The sequence below is a fragment of the Spermophilus citellus genome, assembly GCF_964194105.1.
Source record: "Spermophilus citellus genome assembly, chromosome: 10".
Classification (NCBI taxonomy): domain Eukaryota; kingdom Metazoa; phylum Chordata; class Mammalia; order Rodentia; family Sciuridae; genus Spermophilus; species Spermophilus citellus.
In genome coordinates this window covers 106,877,085-106,896,372 of record NC_138197.1, presented here as the reverse complement: position 1 = coordinate 106,896,372, position 19,288 = coordinate 106,877,085, and the positions used below count along the sequence as shown (strand labels likewise).

The 19,288-nt window shown below is 37.6% G+C and overlaps 1 protein-coding gene and 1 pseudogene across 2 annotated transcripts in view; one reads left to right on the top strand and one right to left on the bottom strand.

Moving 5' to 3' along the window:
* POC1B (POC1 centriolar protein B) overlaps positions 1-19,288 on the top strand; it is an 88,782-nt gene that overhangs the window by 20,389 nt on the left and 49,105 nt on the right. The window contains exons 3-4 of the mRNA XM_081311521.1: positions 318-489; positions 4,398-4,577. Coding sequence (XP_081167647.1) covers positions 318-489; positions 4,398-4,577 — 352 coding nt within the window. The remainder of the gene's footprint in view (positions 1-317; positions 490-4,397; positions 4,578-19,288) is intronic.
* Positions 11,823-12,858, bottom strand: LOC308658687 (nocturnin-like; annotated as a pseudogene). Its single transcript has one exon. The product of its transcript is annotated as a nocturnin-like (transcript).

The following is a 19,288-nucleotide window of genomic DNA, read 5'->3' as shown; positions in this document are numbered from 1 at the left end:
CAGAGCTGACCCTCAGTGTTGAGCACTCTGTTCTGTTGTGCTGTCTTCCTCTAGTAAATAGTTTCTAAGCTCTTATTTAATCCTGGGCACAGTTATTCTGTTGTGTGGTAACACAGGACACAGCCAGTTTTGCATAGTCATGATGTAGCTTTGAGTATCTTTAAAAAATAATTTTTGCTGTTACCTGGTCAGCCCTGCAGCCTGCCTCCCCACTGTTACCAGGACACCTTATTATTAGATGTGTCTCCCATTGTAATGAGATCTGCCTATGTTTGCATTTTAACAAACAGTGGTTTTGTTCTTCTGTTTCTTGATAGTTACTGCTTCTTGGGATACATTTCTCATGCTATGGAATTTGAAGCCGCAAGCTAGAGCTTTCAGATATGTGGGTCATAAGGATGTTGTAACCAGTGTGCAGTTTTCTCCCCTTGGAAACCTACTCGCATCTGCCTCAAGGGACAGAACCGTGAGACTTTGGATTCCTGATAAGTAAGAGAAACAAATGCTTGATATACTTTGGATTTAGGAATGTGAAAGAAGGCTGGAACCTGGCTGCTCCCAGTGCACTCTTTGGGAAGGCCTCCACTCCCAGCTACTTGCACTGAATCTGGTCACATACCAGGTGTGCTGCCCTGGTTTCAAAGTCAAACTATTTCATACAAGTTTTTCCTCTTTAGTTCATGTCTTCTTTTTGAAAATTGTTTCTAATATGGAAATATGCATAATATGTTTCAAGTGTTTTGGGGGTGGTGGTGGTTGTTAGCAATCTCTTTGTAAATCTGATGTAAGTTTTCGATTATCTCCCCAGAAAGCTATACATCAGCGTATGTCAAAAGTTCATGTTTTTTGAACTTCCTAATGCCCATTCATGAACCCTTCAGGTCTTGGATCTCTGTGCCAGGACTATTCTTTAATCAGTATCATTTACTTTGGGGCTCCAGAATTTTTTAATTAAAAAACATTTCTAACAAAAGTGTCAATTGTGTTTGCTAAGGTTTGTTATGCCGAATCTCTCTGTAAGAAACTTTTCAAGCCATAGCTGATTGCCCAGTTATTTTAAACAATTATGAAGCCATGATTTTTTTTTTAAGTTTCAAATTTTTAAGTTTGAAAATTTTCAAAAATACAGGAAAAAATAAATAGCATAACTTTCCCACCGTACTCATCAGCCAGCTTCAACAGTTATCTGCCAAGCTTGTTTCATCTCCCCCCACTTTTTCTGAAGTATTTTTAGAACAAATCTCACACATCATATCACTTCCCTCCAAAATATGTTAGAGGATAAGAATTTGAGGACTTTCCTTGACCCTTTTGTGATAGAATTTGATTTGTAGCATGTGACTGAACAGGCCTAGGTACTACTAAATGAAGGAAAGCTCACAGGGCTTTCCCTTGCCAGTGGGCACATTTTTCTGCCACCACCTAAGGGAAACACCATGCTGAGAAATCTGATGGTAGTAAAAACTATCAAAGAGAAGTGACATGATGAAATGATAATGTGGATGATACTGTAGAAGAGGGAGAGACTGGCTTGAAGTCCTAAAGGAGAAGCATGTTCCAAATCCTTAACTTTGGGGATTTAGGACTAGTTTAATTGTTGCTATTTGTTTTTGTTTATTTGTTGTTGTTTTTTGTTGTTGTTGTTGTTGTTGGGTTTTTTTACTATGTTGGGGATTGAACCCAGGGCCTTGTATACACCTTGCCCTACCACAGAGCTATATCCTCGATGCCTTTTCTTATTTTTCTTTATTTAAATCTCCAGTACAGCATAGCCTCAATTTCCTATTGCTAATTCAAGGAAAACTAAACAAACTGTATATAGATAAATGAGATAAAAGCACACTGAATCATTAGTTTGGAATACCTAAGTACAGTTATTATGTTTGTGTAGATGTCTGGTTGCTCTTTCTAAATGATGTTGCAGTGGGGTTAGAGTAATGGTGGATCATGGCAACAAGAAGAAAGCTGATGTATCAATGATCAGTTTTCTATATCTGCATAACAATCCCTAAAGCCTAGTAGCTTAATATACAAGAACTATCATTTCTCACAATTTCATTGGTTATTGGGTGGTTCTTCTGCCCCATTTGAAGTATGTTGAGATTACTCACACAGCCTTGTTAACCTGGAAATAGGGTTAGATGGGTCTAAGGCCTCCCTCATGGGCCTCAGGCCTTTGGGCTTGGTGGCTGCTTTTGGCCTGGGTGCCTTGGGTTCTCCCCCTCCAGCAGGAGGACCTCAAATTTATTATAAATGACAGGTGAGTTCCTAGAGAATAAAGGGAGAAGCTGCAGACTTTTCAAGGTAGGCCTGAAGCACACAGTGTCACCTCTGCCCTATTTTCTTGCTCCTAGTAAGTCATAACTCCAGCACAGATTTACAGGGAGGAAAAACAGCTGTGATCACAGCACTTCTATCTTTGTTTCTCATTTGCTTACTGTTGAGACAAGATGCAGTGGTCAGGTCAGCCTGCAGCATAGAGGAGGGCCTTCAGAAAGAGGCCCTTCAGAAGGACGGCCAGCAGATGGGCTGCTAGAGTAGGGGGAGATTTTGATGGTACTAGCTGGCCATCTCATAACTTCCCATCGTTGCAGATGCCAGGTCTTGTCTTTGTTATCTCGAGGATTTATGCTTGAATTCAGGCCAAACTATACTTTCGATTTCTGTTCATGGAAATCTACTTGAGACCTCACTGAACTAGTCTCTGAATGCTCCCTCTTAACTTTTTTTTTTTTTTTTTAGTTGTAGATGGTTACAATACCTTTATTTTATTTTATTTATTTTTATGTGGTGCTGAGGATTGAGCCCAGGGCCTCACACATGTGAGACAAGCACTCTACCACTAAGCCACAACCCCAGCCCTCCCTCCTAATTTTTGTCTATACTGATTTCAGTTACTCCTGATGGATTATCAGATGTTGGGTGATAGAGATTAATAATTAAGTCACCTTTGCCTTCTATAGGGCACTAGACGAGCAAGCCAGGTTAAATCTAAGAACCTTTAAGTATTGATTCTTCCCAGTGGAATTCAACAAAAGTATTGAGTTCTTTTCAATGTCCCACATTGTGCTAGGTGCTGGTCTTAAGGAGATAAATAATCATCATTTTTGTCCTCAAAAAACCTACTGCTTAGTAAACAGAAACAGGTCGATTTTTTAGAAGTCTCCATATAGTGTAGGTATAATAGTTACAGCATATGGGGAGCAACTGAACCTGTGCAGCTTGGTCAAGGAGGTCTGGGGACAGGGAAAGAGTCTTGCCTGAGAAGGCAGAGGTGTGTTTGAAGTACTGTGACCATTCTGAGTACAAAGTTCAGTGCAATGGTAGGATGCCTTGCCAAAGAGCTCGGTGTTGCATTTTATGAAGAAGGGAGCCAGTGACATGTTTACACTGGGATTTATTTGCTTGGAGTGGCACTTTTAGCAAGGTAATAAGCACAGTATGTAGGTGACTGGAGGAGGGGATAGAAGATTAGAGCAGAGAGGCCAGTTAAGAGGCTTTTGCAATAATCTAGATGAAGGGTATTGAGGATATATATGTACCTGAAGGCAAGCAGGGCCAGGATATAAAGCAGAGGGTATTCAGAGGATATTTAGGAAGTGGTAATTAACGATAATATTTATTGACTTACTGGGTATAGGAGGAAGTGGGGAGTGGCAGGAGTTGAGAGTGACTTCCAGGCCTCTGGCTTGGAAATAGGCGGATGTTGCTCTAATTAGCCAAGGTAGAAAAATACAGGGTGAAGTTCAGATGATGGGACATCAAGGTGAACATTTGAAAATTCGAGACAGATGTATATGTCTGACTAAATTCTGTTGCCCGATCTTTTTCAAACAGTTATGGAAATATTCCCATCATGTATCATTAATACAAATATGATTTTCTAAATGGAAAAAATGTTAAGTCCTGGATATAGTGTCATCTGAAGATGGCTTGAAAATTTAGAAACACTGACACAAAGTATTATTTCCCAAACCTATAACTCCAATACTATGTAGCCTGATCCTTTTAAACTATTTTTATGCTTCTTTTCAAATGCCTTAAAATACTTCTTCCATTTATTATCTTTTTGCCTCCCTAGACCAGAAAAAAAAAATCTGAAATTTCAGAGTGTTGATGTAGATTTTTGCTGTTATCCTTTTGTTTTGCTTGTGCATGTAAGATTGCTCCTACAAGGTAAGCAAGGCCTTAGGTATATACTGGGACCGCAAGTTGTGTTACCTCATCAATATTAGATAATATTTATGAAGAATACAGCACAACATAATTTTCTCATATTTCTGTTATTTTTTTTACAAGAGTTAATCTGTTTTGTATGTTTCAAAGTCTATACACCAATTAAATATTTATTATAATTAAGTTGAATGAGTTATTAATATTAAATGGTCTCTTTCTAGAAAAGGGAAATCTTCAGAATTTAGAGCTCATACAGCTCCAGTTAGAAGTGTGGACTTTTCATCTGATGGCCAGTTTCTAGTTACAGCTTCTGAAGATAAATCCATCAAAGTATGGAATATGTTCCGCCAGCGCTTCTTATATTCCTTGTACCGACATACACACTGGGTACGCTGTGCCAAGTAAGTACAAAAAGTTTCATAATAAGACTTCTACTCCCCACCTTTTTCTGCTGCAGCCCATGTTTGCTTCTTAACCTTGAGAAAGAGGATTGAAGCTATATTCATTCAGTCACTCAGCAACTATTTACTGTGTGACAGCTATGTGCTGAGACCAATAGTAAACAAAGCACTCAAAATCACGTGCTCTCTGGGGCTGGGGATGTGGCTTAAGTGGTAGCATGCTCGCCTGGCCCGGGTTCGATCCTCAGTACCACATACAAACAAAGATGTTGTGTCCACCGAAAACTAAAAAATAAATACTAAAAATTCTTTCTCTCTCTTTCTCTCTTTAAAAAAAAAAATCACTTGCTCTCATGGAACTTCATTCTAGACAGACAATTAAAACATTAGGAAAATAGATACTGTATGTCAGATGGTGGTAAATAACATAGAGGGAAACAGAGCTGGGATGGAAGTGGATGTGAAGTTTTAAATAGGTGTTCAGTGGTGGCCTCACAAAGCTAGGGGAAGGGAGGGGGTGAAGCCTGAAGAATTTTGTGAAAGGAAGGGGGAACCTGGTGTTTGTTGGAGGAAAATCAAGGAGCTGGGAGCATGGAACTAGAGTAGGAAAGCCCTGCACAAGGACAGCTCTGACATGTACCTTAGTGAGAAGAGATGCCACTGTAGCAAATTCCTTTCTCAGACTTCTACTTTCATGGGATGGGATCATCCTGACAGCTACATGAATAACAGACTGTCAAAAGAAGAGATATATTGTTAGGGAACTGTTGCAGTACAAGTCCCTACCTGAATCCTTTTGGGGGTAGTGGAGATTATGAGAAGTGGCTGGTTTGTAAATAGTTTGAAGTTACAACCAACAGTACTTGCTATGACATTAATGTGACAGAGGCAAGAAGGACTCCAGCATCTCTGGCAACAGTCTGATGATAAACAAATGCTATTGTAGGCATTATTGTTAGCTGTCTGCTAATGGCCATGAAGCCCTTCCTGTGCATAAGGTACACTGCCAAAGTATTTCACACACCCATCTCATTTCCTTATCAGAACTTCCTGGGCAGGAAGGGCTCTTTTATTTACCCCACTTTGCAGATGAGGAACGTGAGTTTCAAAGTTAAACTTTGTAATCATCTAGTTGAAAATAATAGAAACCCAGATAAATTCAGTTTCTCTTCCCAAGGTGGTTAATTAATTGGCTAATGTGTTTGATAATCTCAGAGTGGGGAAGGAAAGACTAGAACCAGGGACTTTGTATCCTATCTCTTGGCCTCTCCATATGGAGGCTTCATTCTGTCAATCACACCAGTACTGAGGCCACAGCTAGCTCCAAATCCTCATAGCTTTGTAACTAGAGAAGAAAAAGCCCATCCTCTCTGCTTCTGCTAGAAAAGGGCCCTGGTGACTGGGCTGAGGTGGCGTGTTATGCCCATCCCTCCACCTGGCAGTGAGATGCTGAGGTTTCCTCAATTCATCTCCACTGCCTGACTGGGCCAGTTTCCTTGGCCAGAAGCAGTGTCGTACCCACTGTAAACTCTGGGTGTTGGGATAAAGGACAGTCTTCACAGAAGGGGTGCTTCACAGGCATGGTCACTGGGAGTGTGGGGGGAAGAATTCACCCTTCACCCTCCCTGCTTGTGCCTGCTATGTGAAATAGCATGCCAAGTGTCCCCAGGTAGGAAGCAGTAGAGTGGGAGTCCAAGTCCAGCTGGCTATCTGTTCTTACAGCCTATACTCTCCTCTGTTGTTTTGGTCTCAATGGGACATTGTTGCTCAGGAGGTGTTGATTATAACTTAGGATAATGAGCTGAGATAGAAAAGCATACTGTTAGTCAATAGATTTTTTTTCCCTAAAGATCTCACCCACTTTTTGGCTCTGGCAATCTCAGTGTTATTTTTATATATAACGTATAAAAGCATGTGGTTAAGAACATGGATTCTGGACCTCAATATATAAGTGAAAACCCAGGCCTACCACTTATCGGCCATGTGACCTTTGGGGAAATCACCTAACTTCTTAGTGTCTCAGTTTTCTTCCCTCTAAATTAGGATGATGATAACAGTAACCTACCACATAGGTTGTTAAGATATTTAAATGAGTAAATATAGAGATAGCACCTAGAATAGTGCCTCCCACATGCTGGTCACTACACAACTCTTAGCCATCTCTCTCATCACTATCACTGGACATCTTCCTGAGTTTTTAAAGACATTATGTAACTTGAGTTGATCATGACTTATGTCCCTCACCCAAGTTCTTGGCAATAAGGAAAAACATTGAATATTGACTTAACTAAGCAAACAGAATGTTTCATTTACACTCTAATAATAGGTGCTATTTATCAAGTATATTCCTTCCAGAAAGAATGAAGGTGGTTTAGTTTATGATAACTCTCAGATCTATGTATATATCAGTCATTGGAAGAAGTGGGGAAATGAAGCAGCCTCCCTGGAGGAATGTTCTTTGGTAAATAATTTGGTTAAATTTAATGATTAAGGATTTCATCTTTTTGACCACTTTATATATGTGCCCTACAGCATTCTTGAATTCTTTCTTATATGTTTATTATAATCTTTCTTCTTGACTCCTCTTATTGTAGTTAGGACAGGACAGTACAGATGAATGACTAGTTGGCCCAAGTGACCACTCAGGCCCCCAGACTATTTATTCATCTTCCTGTGAGAATTTAACCTTGATGAAATCATCCTAATCCAGGACTTTCTTCTAAAAATCTACAAGACTTAAAGTCCTTTTTTCAGACTGCATCCAGAGGTGAGAAAACTCAGCAGGAACTGAGTCATGCTTAATAAATTTAGCAGACTCTGAAACAAACCAGATGCCAGTTTACTTATTTAATGATAGTGGTAACTGCAAGAGGGCCTAGAACTTTTGTATGCCTTAATTAGGGCCTTCTTACTTTGCCAACAGAGTCAGAATGTAATTAGAGGTTGTTTAATGAGGCCTGGAACTATAAAGCAAGAGGAGTTTGTTGAAAAAATCTTGATGGATAGTTTCCTCATGTTCAAAAGTGAGATGGGCCCACCTTTCCCCCACACCTGCTAGGATGATGCATGACTGTTTCTGCTGGTCAGGTACAATCCAGTGGCCAGAAGGGAGACCTGTCCACTGACTCTGCCTCCTGCTATTGCTGGACACCTCCTTTCTGTGGATATAGTATCTTCCATGGATTCAGTATCACTGTCATGTGATTCTGGCCACTTAGTTAACCTCTCTAGGCCTTAGTCTGCTCCCTTATAAAATAGGTATGAGGAGGTACTTTCATCATGTAGTCATTTTGAAGATTAAAGTTAATGAAGAGTCAATTAATGTTAACTATTAGCTGCTCTCGTGTTTCAGTTCTTCCTGATAGAGATTTTGTAGTTCCTTGTAGGTGGTATTCAAGTCATTTCACACATTTGCACCTAGTTTTGGGAATTTGCTACTGTCAGTAGCTACTATCACCTGTTGAATGCATTTATGTATTTGACTGCCAGAGGGTAACTTTATTAGTAAGTAGTTGGATCTGCAATCTCTGCTATTTAATTTGAGTTCATAGTCATTTAAATGTATGTAACTATGATTAAACATAAGTCTACCATCTTACTGTTTTCTATTCCATTTGGTTGTTGTTTCTTTATCTTCCTTTTGTACTGAGTATTTCTTTGTATCCCATTTTATCTCCTCTACTAACTTTTTAGCTTTTTTCTTTGTCCTATTTTTGTGTTCAGTGGTAACCTCTAGAGGTTATAGTATGCTTTCTTATCACAGTCTACTCTTAAATTAATTTTGTGATATTTTATATATAATATTTCAAAAAATATATTCACCAAAAAACAAGTCTGCCAGCCCCTTGAGCTTGGATTTCCTGGTCTCCAGAGCTGTGAGAAATAAATTTATGTTGTTCATAAGCCCAAGTGGTATTTTGTTATACAGCCCAAATGGACTAAGACTTTGTTCTATTCTCTTCTGCTTTGTATTATCTTTTTTTGTGAGGGCAACAGTCATATTTACTGTAATGTATATGTATCTTTTTATTCTGCTGCTCTAAGATCTTTTGTTTTTAGCAATTTGACCACGATGGACCTAGGAATTATTTTCTTGCAGTTTATTGAACTATTTGGATCTAAAAATTGTTATTTTTTCATCATATTTGGAAATATTTTTGTATTTTATTCATATATTTTTCTTCCTTAATTTGTTACCACTTTTTGAGATTCCAAATTCGCATATTTGGACCACTTGTCATCATCCCATAGTTTATTGAGACTTGTTCATTTTTTTCAAACTTTTTTTTTTCCCTGTGCTTAGTTTGCATAGTTTCTTTCACCTCTCTTCAAGTTCACTGGTCCTTTCTTATGTAGTGTTCAGTCTGCTGTTAAGCTTATTCATTAATTTCTCTGGTGAGGTTCCCAATATATTCATTCATGATGCCCATCTTTTCCCTTAAATTCTTGTACATATTTGCAAAAATTATTTTACATCCTCATCTGCTAATTCTAACATCTATGTAGTTTCCAAGTGAAAATTTCCTTTTTTGTATGTATGTCCTGTGATTTTTTTATTGTGTTCCCAAACATCGTTAAATGTTTGAGAATACATATTCTGCTGTCATTGTCTAAAAAGTATTGTTTTGTTATGATAAGGAACTAAATTTCTGTTGACCCAGCTAGATTCTGCTGAAACATGGATCATTGAGCTTTTGTAGGAAGGATTTAGAGTAGCTTTTATTTGTGGGGTATAGTGCCATTGAACTTTCTAGGGTCTCAACTGAATGCCTGGTGGTCAGCAAACTGTGGATAGAACTTGAGCATCAGAGCGGAGATGTAGTTCTTCCATACAGCACTTGCCTAACATGCATGAGGCCTTGAGTGTGATCACCAGCACCATGATAGAGAAAAGAATGAATGAATTTGGGAGTTTTGAATTCTGATTTCTGTTTCTCTGCCCAGTAAGACTGCTATTTTCTTGGGCTCTACTTCCATGTACCATAGTTTGGAAAGTACTCCCAAGGAAGAAATCTGGTATGAAATGGATTTTATGCTCATTTCACACATTTCCTGTCTTTCAAGATTCACAGGTCTAAATCTCTTCCCAGTGCTTAAAAATAGTTACTTCATGTATTTTGCCCAGTTGTATGATTGTTTATCATTGAGGAGCAAGTCTGATAACCATTGCTCTCCCCACCATGGCCAGAACTGGAAGTTCTCTTAAAGGAAATTAGTGGAAACTAAGGAGCTAATTTCAAGTTTACATGGATGTAATATATAAGTGTGCAAGATTAGCCATGAAAAATATTGACAAGAACAAAAATTTAAAAGAAACTTGTCCAACCAGTTCTTAAAACATACTATAAAATTATAGTAATTAAAATATGGTCATAATGGTACAGAATTAAAAAAAATAGGTCATGGAAAGCTCAGAAGCAGACTTATGTGTATATGGGAACTTGTTTTAGATAAAGATGACACTTCTAATTAGTGAGGAAGTCTACAGACTATTTAATATGTTTTTTTGTTTTGTTTTGTTTTCTTCAGTGCTGGGGATTGAACCTGAGCTTTGCACATGCTAGGCAAACTCTCTACCACTGAGCTACATCCCCAACCCTTAATATGTAATGAAGATAACTAGATTTCTATTTGGAAAAATATAAAGTTGGGTGTTTATTTCATACCATGTATTTTACAAAATTGTATATGAATTAAACAAGCAAACATTAAAAATTGGCTAAGTGATACCACTCCCAGGGAATGTTCAGGGTATCTACATTCATTTAATGTAGAGAATCAGCGGAGTCATTTCTTCATTTAGTATGAGGATTTTAAATGTGTGCCATGGGCTTACATAATTAAATTTCTGTGTCTGTGTGCCCAGTACTTACCCTCCTCCTCCTCCTCCTCCTCTTCTTCATCTAGCTTTAAAAGACCATTTATTAATCTTAAATATTTACAATTCATACAATAAAATATTTACCAGTTTATTACTGATGGATTATGTTGTTTGGAAGAGGATTCACCTGTTACCTTTATCACTTTTATTTCTGATGGTTGAGAATTACAGGTTATTTTTTAACTTCTTACAGTCTTCTTTGTAGATGTTTTAAACCACAGTCATTTGGCTTTCTTAGAAACTTTCTATGACAGCCCAATTACAGGCTTTCTATAAAGTTTTCCATCTCTGGCTGAGGGTGGTGGTGCCTGTAATCCCAGCAGCTCAGGAGGCTGAGGCAACAGTATCACAAGTTTGAGGCCAGCCTGGGCAACTCAGCAAGACCCTGTCTCAAAACAAAAAAAGAAAAAGGGCTAAGGATGTAGCTCAGTGGTAAAGCACTTGAGCTCAATCCCCACTATCAAAAAAACAAAACAAAAAACAACCTTCACATCTCTGAAAAGAAGTTCCTGGCTTTGTTAGCCACTGCCACATAACAGCTCCTAAATAATTATTGTGAAAAGCACATTCCAACACAAGTGATAATGACACTGAGTAACTTTCAAATGTATGCCAATATTATCCCAATGGAAAAAGTACAATACGTAGCAATGATTATATAATGGAACACTAACTAGAATTTCTTCAAGAAACATGATTGTGGGAAACATGGAGGCAGAGTGAGGAGTATTGATGAAGAATTTGTCAGAGTTCTGATATGTAGACTTAAATAACAAAACCCCCTCCAGGCTGAACAGCTGCTTTGTACACATTGTTAGACCACCAGATGAAAACCTTTTAAAGCTTTAAGAAAATTACTATAAATTACTTTATAGCGTGTGTTTTGTATGGTTCAAAAATGTTCATAATGCTATAATTTAATTTTACAAGAAGATATAAAAATAATAAATATTGCCATGCATACCTTGGTGACATTTTAAAAACTCACAAATAACTTGAAATGCGATCTAGGGAAATTTTTCTACATACTTAATGTTAGCTACGGAGGACTCAAGCAAGTCCACAGGTTTTTAAAAAAAGCTTCAAAACAAGCCCAGCTGAATGCCTTAAATGGCAGATTGAAAATGTAATGATAAGGGAGGGAGAATAATATAAGCTAAAACTGGAGTGCAAACATCTTTTTCGCTACAGGTTTTCTTTGAAAAGGTTTGTGAACTAACAGGATCCTTTCCCAGGGGCATGCTGGAAATGCAGGAAGGGACATGACAGAACCTGGGAACCCTTCCTTAGGCAACTTCCTATATTTCAGTTTCCTGAAACATCCCTGGGTAAGACTCCTGTGATTAAAAAAACCAGATCAGCTTTTAGAAAAGTCTGCCAGGTTCCTCATTAAAGCTAAAGTTATATACTTGAGAAAGGTGGTCTGAGGGGTAATTGAATGATGGAAGCCAGTTGGGTCACTGTTCTTCAGTGAGAGCCGACTGCAGGCTCAGAGCAAGTTCGGAATACCATATGCAATACAGGGCATGCCTGCATTCCCCCCAGGTCCAGATCTTCAGGTCATGTACAAAGGCACTTAGCAGCTTGTAGGCGCCATTCAGATTGAGGATGGAAGAAGCAAAGTGTTTGTAGACCTTTTTGGTTGGCTCTGTGTTGAAGTCCCCATAAACTATCAGGGGAATCTTGGCACCTTGGGTGATGTTCTGCAGGTTATGGAGAAGGTCACAGCCCTGAGCGGATTGAAACCGCTCCCAGGCAGTGCATGCTTTACATTAGGTGACAGCAATGCAGAACTGTGCTCCTGATTCCTTACACTCTAGGGTCTGAGCAATGGCCACCTGATTGGTTTTCAGCATCGTGGCTGTCAGCCTGATTGGCACTGTTGACGAGTTTGAATCGGTTTTGGAGTAAAAATAAGGCACATCCATCTGGTCCATTGTTGTGTTTGACATCTAGACAAGGTGACTAGGGCTTCAGGAAAAAGGTACCTTGATAGCCCAGTCGACTGAGGAGCATAGTGGTCTACCTCTTGTAGGCACAGTATATCGGGCTGGTAAGCAAGGATTTCCTCCAGTCTAAGATAGTTCCTCTCTTCCCACTTGAGAGCTTCAGCAGGGCATTGTACAGGGTTGTCCTTGCCTTCTCCAAGAGCTTGGGTGAGGATGTTCCATTGCATGACCCTAATGGGTGAGTGGCTATTGGGGCAATCTGTCCTCAGATCCACAAAGTCCCTCTGGAACTGGGAAGATAAGTACAGCCCTGCACTCCTAGCTCTTTAGGATCAATGGGCTCCAGATGTTCTGAGTCAGGTGACACCAAATACTCTAAGTGCTGAGAAGCAGTGCTGCTGTTCAGTGTCTTGGTGAGAGCACTGAAGAGTCTGCTTGTGCCGTTTCCCATCGAACATGCTGTCTGGGAACATGACCTCTCAGTGCCAAGGGTCTTGGGAGCGGGACAATCATGGGTGGGGGAACCCTAGTACTTTCTATGAAGTTATTATATGTGGCTACAGAGACAGCAGCCATTAGTGCCAGAAGAAATGAATAGTTGAGTTTTCTGGACTAACCATTGTTTATGACCATGTATCTTAATTTAAATAAGTATTTAAAAATAGTTGTCCTACTGGGAAATATACTCACACTTTAAAAATATATATTAGTGTTGGGCTGGGGATGTGGCTCAAGCAGTAATGCACTTGCCTGGCATGCGCAGGGTGCTGGGTTCAATCCTCAGCACCACATAAAAATAAAATAAAGATGTTTTGTCCACCAAAAACTGAAACTGAAAAATAAATATTAAAAACTTCTCTCTCTTCTCTCTCTTTTATATATATATATATATATATATATATATATATATATATATATATATATATATATATATATATATATATGTAGTTTAAAAAATGTTTTTCTGAAATTCATTTGTAAAAATATCGGAGTTTTGTTGCAGTCATTCCTCAACTAGGAATTTATATTGAATAAGTCCTTTTTTGTATTGAAAGTTATTGTTGTCAGTGTAATTTCAATGACAAGAAATTAGAACCAATTTGCCAAATTAAAAAAAAACAGTTAAAAATATTTAGATTATTATGAAGCCATTGAAGTGGTGGTATATAGAAGTTATGGCATGAAAAAGTGTTTACATGAGGAGCACAATTCAGAATTTATGATTATAGTATAAAAGACTATACATGAGCAAAAGATAAGGTGCTGATCATTCATAAAATATAAAGTGTGATTGGGTTTGGGTGATGAGATTCTGAACTTTTAGACTTTTTAATATTTACCAGTTTTTTTTAAATTATTTTTCTTTAATGAAGACATTTATGATTTTAAATATATGTATAGGTACAAAAATTGTCTTCTTTTAGTTAGTTGCATTAGAACTATTCTCAAAGTTTAAATTACTGTAGCCCTATAGTTTTTTTTTAAAGAGAGAGAGAATGAGAATTTTAATATTTATTTTTTAGTTTTCGACGGACACATCTTTGTTTTTTTGTTTTTTTGTTTTTTTTTTTAATTTTTTATTGGTTGTTCACAACATTACAAAGCTCTTGACATATCATATTTCATATATTAGATTGAAGTGGGTTATGAACCCCCAATTTTACCCCCAATGCAGATTGCAGAATCACGTCGGTTACACATCCACAATTTTACATAATGCCCTATTAGTAATTGTTGTATTCTGCTACCTTTCCTATCCCCTACTATCCCCCCTCCCCTCCCCTCCCAACTTCTCTCTCTACCCCATCTACTGTAGTTCATTTCTCTCCTTGTTTATTTTCCCATTCCCCTCACAACCTCTTATATGTAATTTTGTATAGCAATGAGGGTCTCCCTCCATTTCCATGCAATTTCCCTTTTCTCTCCCTTTCCCTCCCACCTCATGTCTCTGTTTAAAGTTATTCTTTTCTTCCTGCTCTTCCTCCCTACTCTGTTCATAGTTGCTCTCATTATATCAAAGAAGACATTTGGTATTTGTTTTTTAGGGATTGGCTAGCTTCACTAAGCATAATCTGCTCTAGTGCCATCCATTTCCCTGAAAATTCTATGATTTTGTCATTTTTTATTGCTGCATAGTACTCCATTGTGTATAGATGCCACATTTTTTTTATCCATTCATCTATTGAAGGGCATCTGGGTTGATTCCACAGTCTAGCTATTGTGAATTGTGCTGCTATGAACATCGATGTGGCAGTATCCCTGTAGCATGCTCTTTCAAGGTCTTCAGGGAATAGTCCGAGAAGGGCAATAGCAGGGTCAAATGGTGGTTCCATTCCCAGCTTTCCCAGGAATCTCCAAACTGCTTTCCAAATTGGCCGCACCAATTTGCAGTCCCACCAGCAATGTACAAGTGTACCCTTTTCTCCACATCCTCGCCAGCACTTGTTGTTGTTTGACTTCATAGTGGCTGCCAATCTTACTGGGGTGAGATGGTATCTTAGTGTGGTTTTGATTTGCAGTTCTCTGACTGCTAGAGATGGAGAGCATTTTTTCATGTACTTGTTGATTGATTATATATCCTCCTCTGAGAAGTGTCTGTTCAGGTCCTTGGCCCATTTGTTGATTGGGTTATTTGTTATCTTATTGTCTAATTTTTTTGAGTTCTTTGTATACTCTGGATATTAGGGCTCTATCTGAGGTGTGAGGAGTAAAAATTTGTTCCCAGGATATAGGCTCCCTATTTACCTCTCTTATTGTTTCTTTTGCTGAGAAAAAACTTTTAAGTTTAATTAAGTCCCATTTGTTGATTCTAGTTGTTAACTCTTGTGCTATGGGTGTCCTATTAAGGAATTTGGAGCCCGACCCCACAATCTGTAGATCGGAGCCAACTTTTTCTTCTATCAGACGCAGAGTTTCTGATTTGATATCAAGCTCCTTGATCCATTTTGAGTTAACTTTTGTGCATGGCGAGAGAAAGGGATTCAGTTTCATTTTGTTGCATATGGATTTCCAGTTTTCCCAACACCATTTGTTGAAGATGCTATCCTTCCTCCATTGCATGCTTATAGCCCCTTTATCAAATATAAGATAGTTGTAGCTTTGTGGATTAGTCTCTGTGTCCTCTATTTTATACCATTGGTCCACCCGTCTGTTTTGGTACCAGTACCATGCTGTTTTTGTCACTATTGCTCTGTAATATAGTTTGAAATCTGGTATTGCTATACCGCCTGATTCACACTTTCTGCTTAGAATTGCTTTTGCTATTCTGGGTCTTTTATTTTTCCATATGAATTTCATGATTGCTTTATCTATTTCTACAAGAAATGCCGTTGGGATTTTGATTGACATTGCATTAAATCTATAGAGAACTTTTGGTAATATCGCCATTTTGATGATGTTAGTTCTGCCTATCCATGAACAGGGTATACTTTTCCATCTTCTAAGATCTTCTTCTACTTCTCTCTTTAGGGTTCTGTAGTTTTCATTGTATAAATCTTTCACCTCTTTTGTTAGGTTGATTCCCAAGTATTTTATTTTTTTTGAGGATATTTTGAATGGAGTGTTTCTCCTCATTTCCATTTCAGAAGTTTTGTCGCTGATATACAGAAATGCCTTTGATTTATGCGTGTTGATTTTATATCCTGCCACTTTGCTGAATTCATTTATTAGTTCTAGTAGTTTCTTTGTAGACCCTTTTGGGTCTTCTAGGTATAGAATCATGTCATCTGCAAATAGTGATAATTTAAGTTCTTCTTTTCCAATTTTTATGCCTTTAATTTCTTTCGTCTGTCTAATTGCTCTGGCCAGTGTTTCGAGAACTATATTGAATAGAAGTGGAGATAAAGGGCATCCCTGTCTTGTTCCGGATTTTAGAGGGAATGCCTTCAACTTTTGTCCATTCAGAATAATGCTAGCCTGAGGCTTAGCATAGATAGCTTTTACAATGTTAAGGTAAGTTCCTGTTATCCCTAGTTTTTCTAATGTTTTGAACATAAAGGGATGCTGTACTTTGTCGAATGCTTTCTCTGCATCTATCAAGATGATCATATGGTTCTTATCTTTAAGTCTATTGATGTGGTGAATAACATTTATTGATTTCCGTATGTTGAACCATCCTTGCATCCCAGGGATGAATCCTACTTGATCATGGTGCACTATTATTTTGATGTGTTTTTGTATTCGATTCGCCAGAATTTTATTGAGGATTTTTGCATCTAGGTTCATTAGAGATATTGGTCTGTAGTTTTCTTTCTTTGAGGTATCTTTGTCTGGTTTCGGAATCAGGGTGATGTTGGCCTCATAGAATGAATTTGGAAGAGCTCCCTCTTTTTCTATTTCCTGAAATAACTTGAAAAGTATTGGTTTTAATTCTTCTTTAAAGGTTTTGTAAAACTCTGCTGTATACCCATCCGGTCCTGGGCTTTTCTTTGTTGGTAGTCTTTTGATGGCTTCTTCAATTTCATCCATTGATATTGGTCTGTTCAAATTGTGTGTATCCTCCTGACTCAGTCTGGGCAAATCATATGACTTAAGAAATTTATTGATGTCTTCACTATCTTCTATTTTATTGGAATATAGGTTTTCAAAATAATTTCTAATTGTCTTCTGTATTTCTGTAGCATCTGTTGTGATATTGCCTTTTTCATCCCGTATGTAAGTAATTTGAGTTCTCTCTCTTCTTCTTTTCGTTAGCATGGCTAAAGGTCTGTCGATCTTATTTATTTTTTCGAAGAACCAACTTTTAGTTTTGTTAATTTTTTCAATAGTTTCTTTTGTTTCAATTTCATTGATTTCTGCTCTGATTTTAATTATTTCTTGCCTTCTGCTACATTTGCTGTTGTTTTGCTCTTCCTTTTCTAGGGCTTTGAGTTGGAGTGTGAGCTCATTTATTTGTTGGTTTCTTCTTTTTTTGAGGAATGACCACCAGGCGATGAATTTTCCTCTTAAAACTGCTTTCGTTGTGTCCCATAGATTCCGATATGTTGTGTCTGTATTTTCGTTTATCTCTAAGAATTTTTTGATTTCCTCCTTTATGTCTTCTGTAACCCATTGATCATTCAGTAATATATTGTTCATTTTCCATGTGATGTAGGATTTTTCCTTCCTTCTTTTATCATTGATTTCCAGTTTCATTCCATTATGATCAGATAAAATGCATGGTATTATCTCCACCCCTTTATATTTACTGAGGGTTGCCCTATGGCATAATATATGGTCTATTTTTGAGAAGGATCCATGTGCTGCTGAGAAAAAAGTATAGCCATTTGATGATGGTTGATATATTCTATATAAGTCAGTTAAGTCTAGGTTATTGATTGTGTTATTGAGATCTATAGTTTCTTTATTCAACTTTTGTTTGGAGGATCTGTCCAATGGTGAGAGAGGTGTGTTGAAGTCACCCATAATTATTGTGTTGTGGTCTATTTGATTCTTGAATTTGAGAAGAATTTGTTTTATGAATGTCTCAGCACCATTATTTGGTGCGTAAATATTGATAATTGTTATGTCTTGTTGGTGAATGGTTCCTTTTAACAGTATATAATGACCTTCTTTATCCCTTTTGATTAACTTAGTCTTGAAGTCGATTTTATTTGATATGAGGATGGCCACCCCTGCTTGCTTGCGAGGACCGTGTGCGTGGTATATTTTTTCCCATCCTTTCACCTTTAGCCTGTGTATGTCTTTTCCAATCAGATGTGTCTCCTGGAGGCAGCATATTGTTGGATTTGTTTTTTTAATCCATGATACCAGCCTATGTCGCTTTATTGGAGAGTTTAAGCCATTAACATTCAGAGTTACTATTGATATATGGTTTGAACTTCCATCCATGATTGATTGTTTATTCTTTTTTTTTTAAAAAAAAAATTTTAGTTTGTTTCACCATGATTGTCTTTCCCCTCGCCCTCTGTCTTTACTGAGGCACTTCCCACTGATGGTTTTGGTTATTGTTTTTCATTTCTTCTTCGTGTAGTGTTTTGCTCAAAATGCTTTGCAATGCTGGTTTTCTGGCTGCAAATTCTTTTAACTTTTGTTTATCATGAAAGATTTTTATTTCGTTGTCATACCTGAAGCTTAATTTTGCTGGATACAGGATTCTTGATTGGCATCCATTGTCTTTCAGTGTTTGAAATACATTGTTCCATGACCTTCTTGCTTTCAGTGTCTGTGATGAAAAATCCGTTGTTAACCATATTGGTTTACCCCTAAATGTAATCTGTCTCCTTTCTCTTGCAGCTTTTAATATTTTCTCTTTGTTCTGTATATTGGATATCTTCATAACAATGTGTCTTGGCGTTGGTCTACTGTGATTTTGTGTGCTCGGTGTCCTGTATGCATCTTCAATTTGTATATCTGTTTCCTTTTTTTATTTCTGGAAAGTTTTCTGTAATTATTTCATCCAGCAGGTTACTCATTCCCTTGGTTTGAATCTCTGTACCTTCTTCTATCCCGATGACTCGTAAGTTTGGTTTCTTCATGTTATCCCATAACTCTTGGATGTTTGTCTCGTGATTTTTTACCAGCCTTTCTGAGTTGGCTAGACTCTTTTCAAGATGGTATATTTTGTCTTCATTATCTGACGTTCTGGTTTCTACTTGCTCCACTCTGTTAGTGATACTCTCAATTGAGTTTTTAATTTGGTTTATCGTTTCCTTCATTTCTAGAATTATTGTTTGATTATTTTTTATAATCTCTATCTCCTGATAGAGATGCTTAACTTCTTCTTTTATCTGTTTATGAAATTCATTCTCAATGTGTTCTTTCGCTGCTTGAATTTGCTGTCTTGTATCCTCCTTAAGGTTCCATTCCATCTGTCTAAGGTGTTCCTTGAGTTCTTTATATGACCATTTTTCTGATGACTCCAGGTCCTCCTGAATATTTAG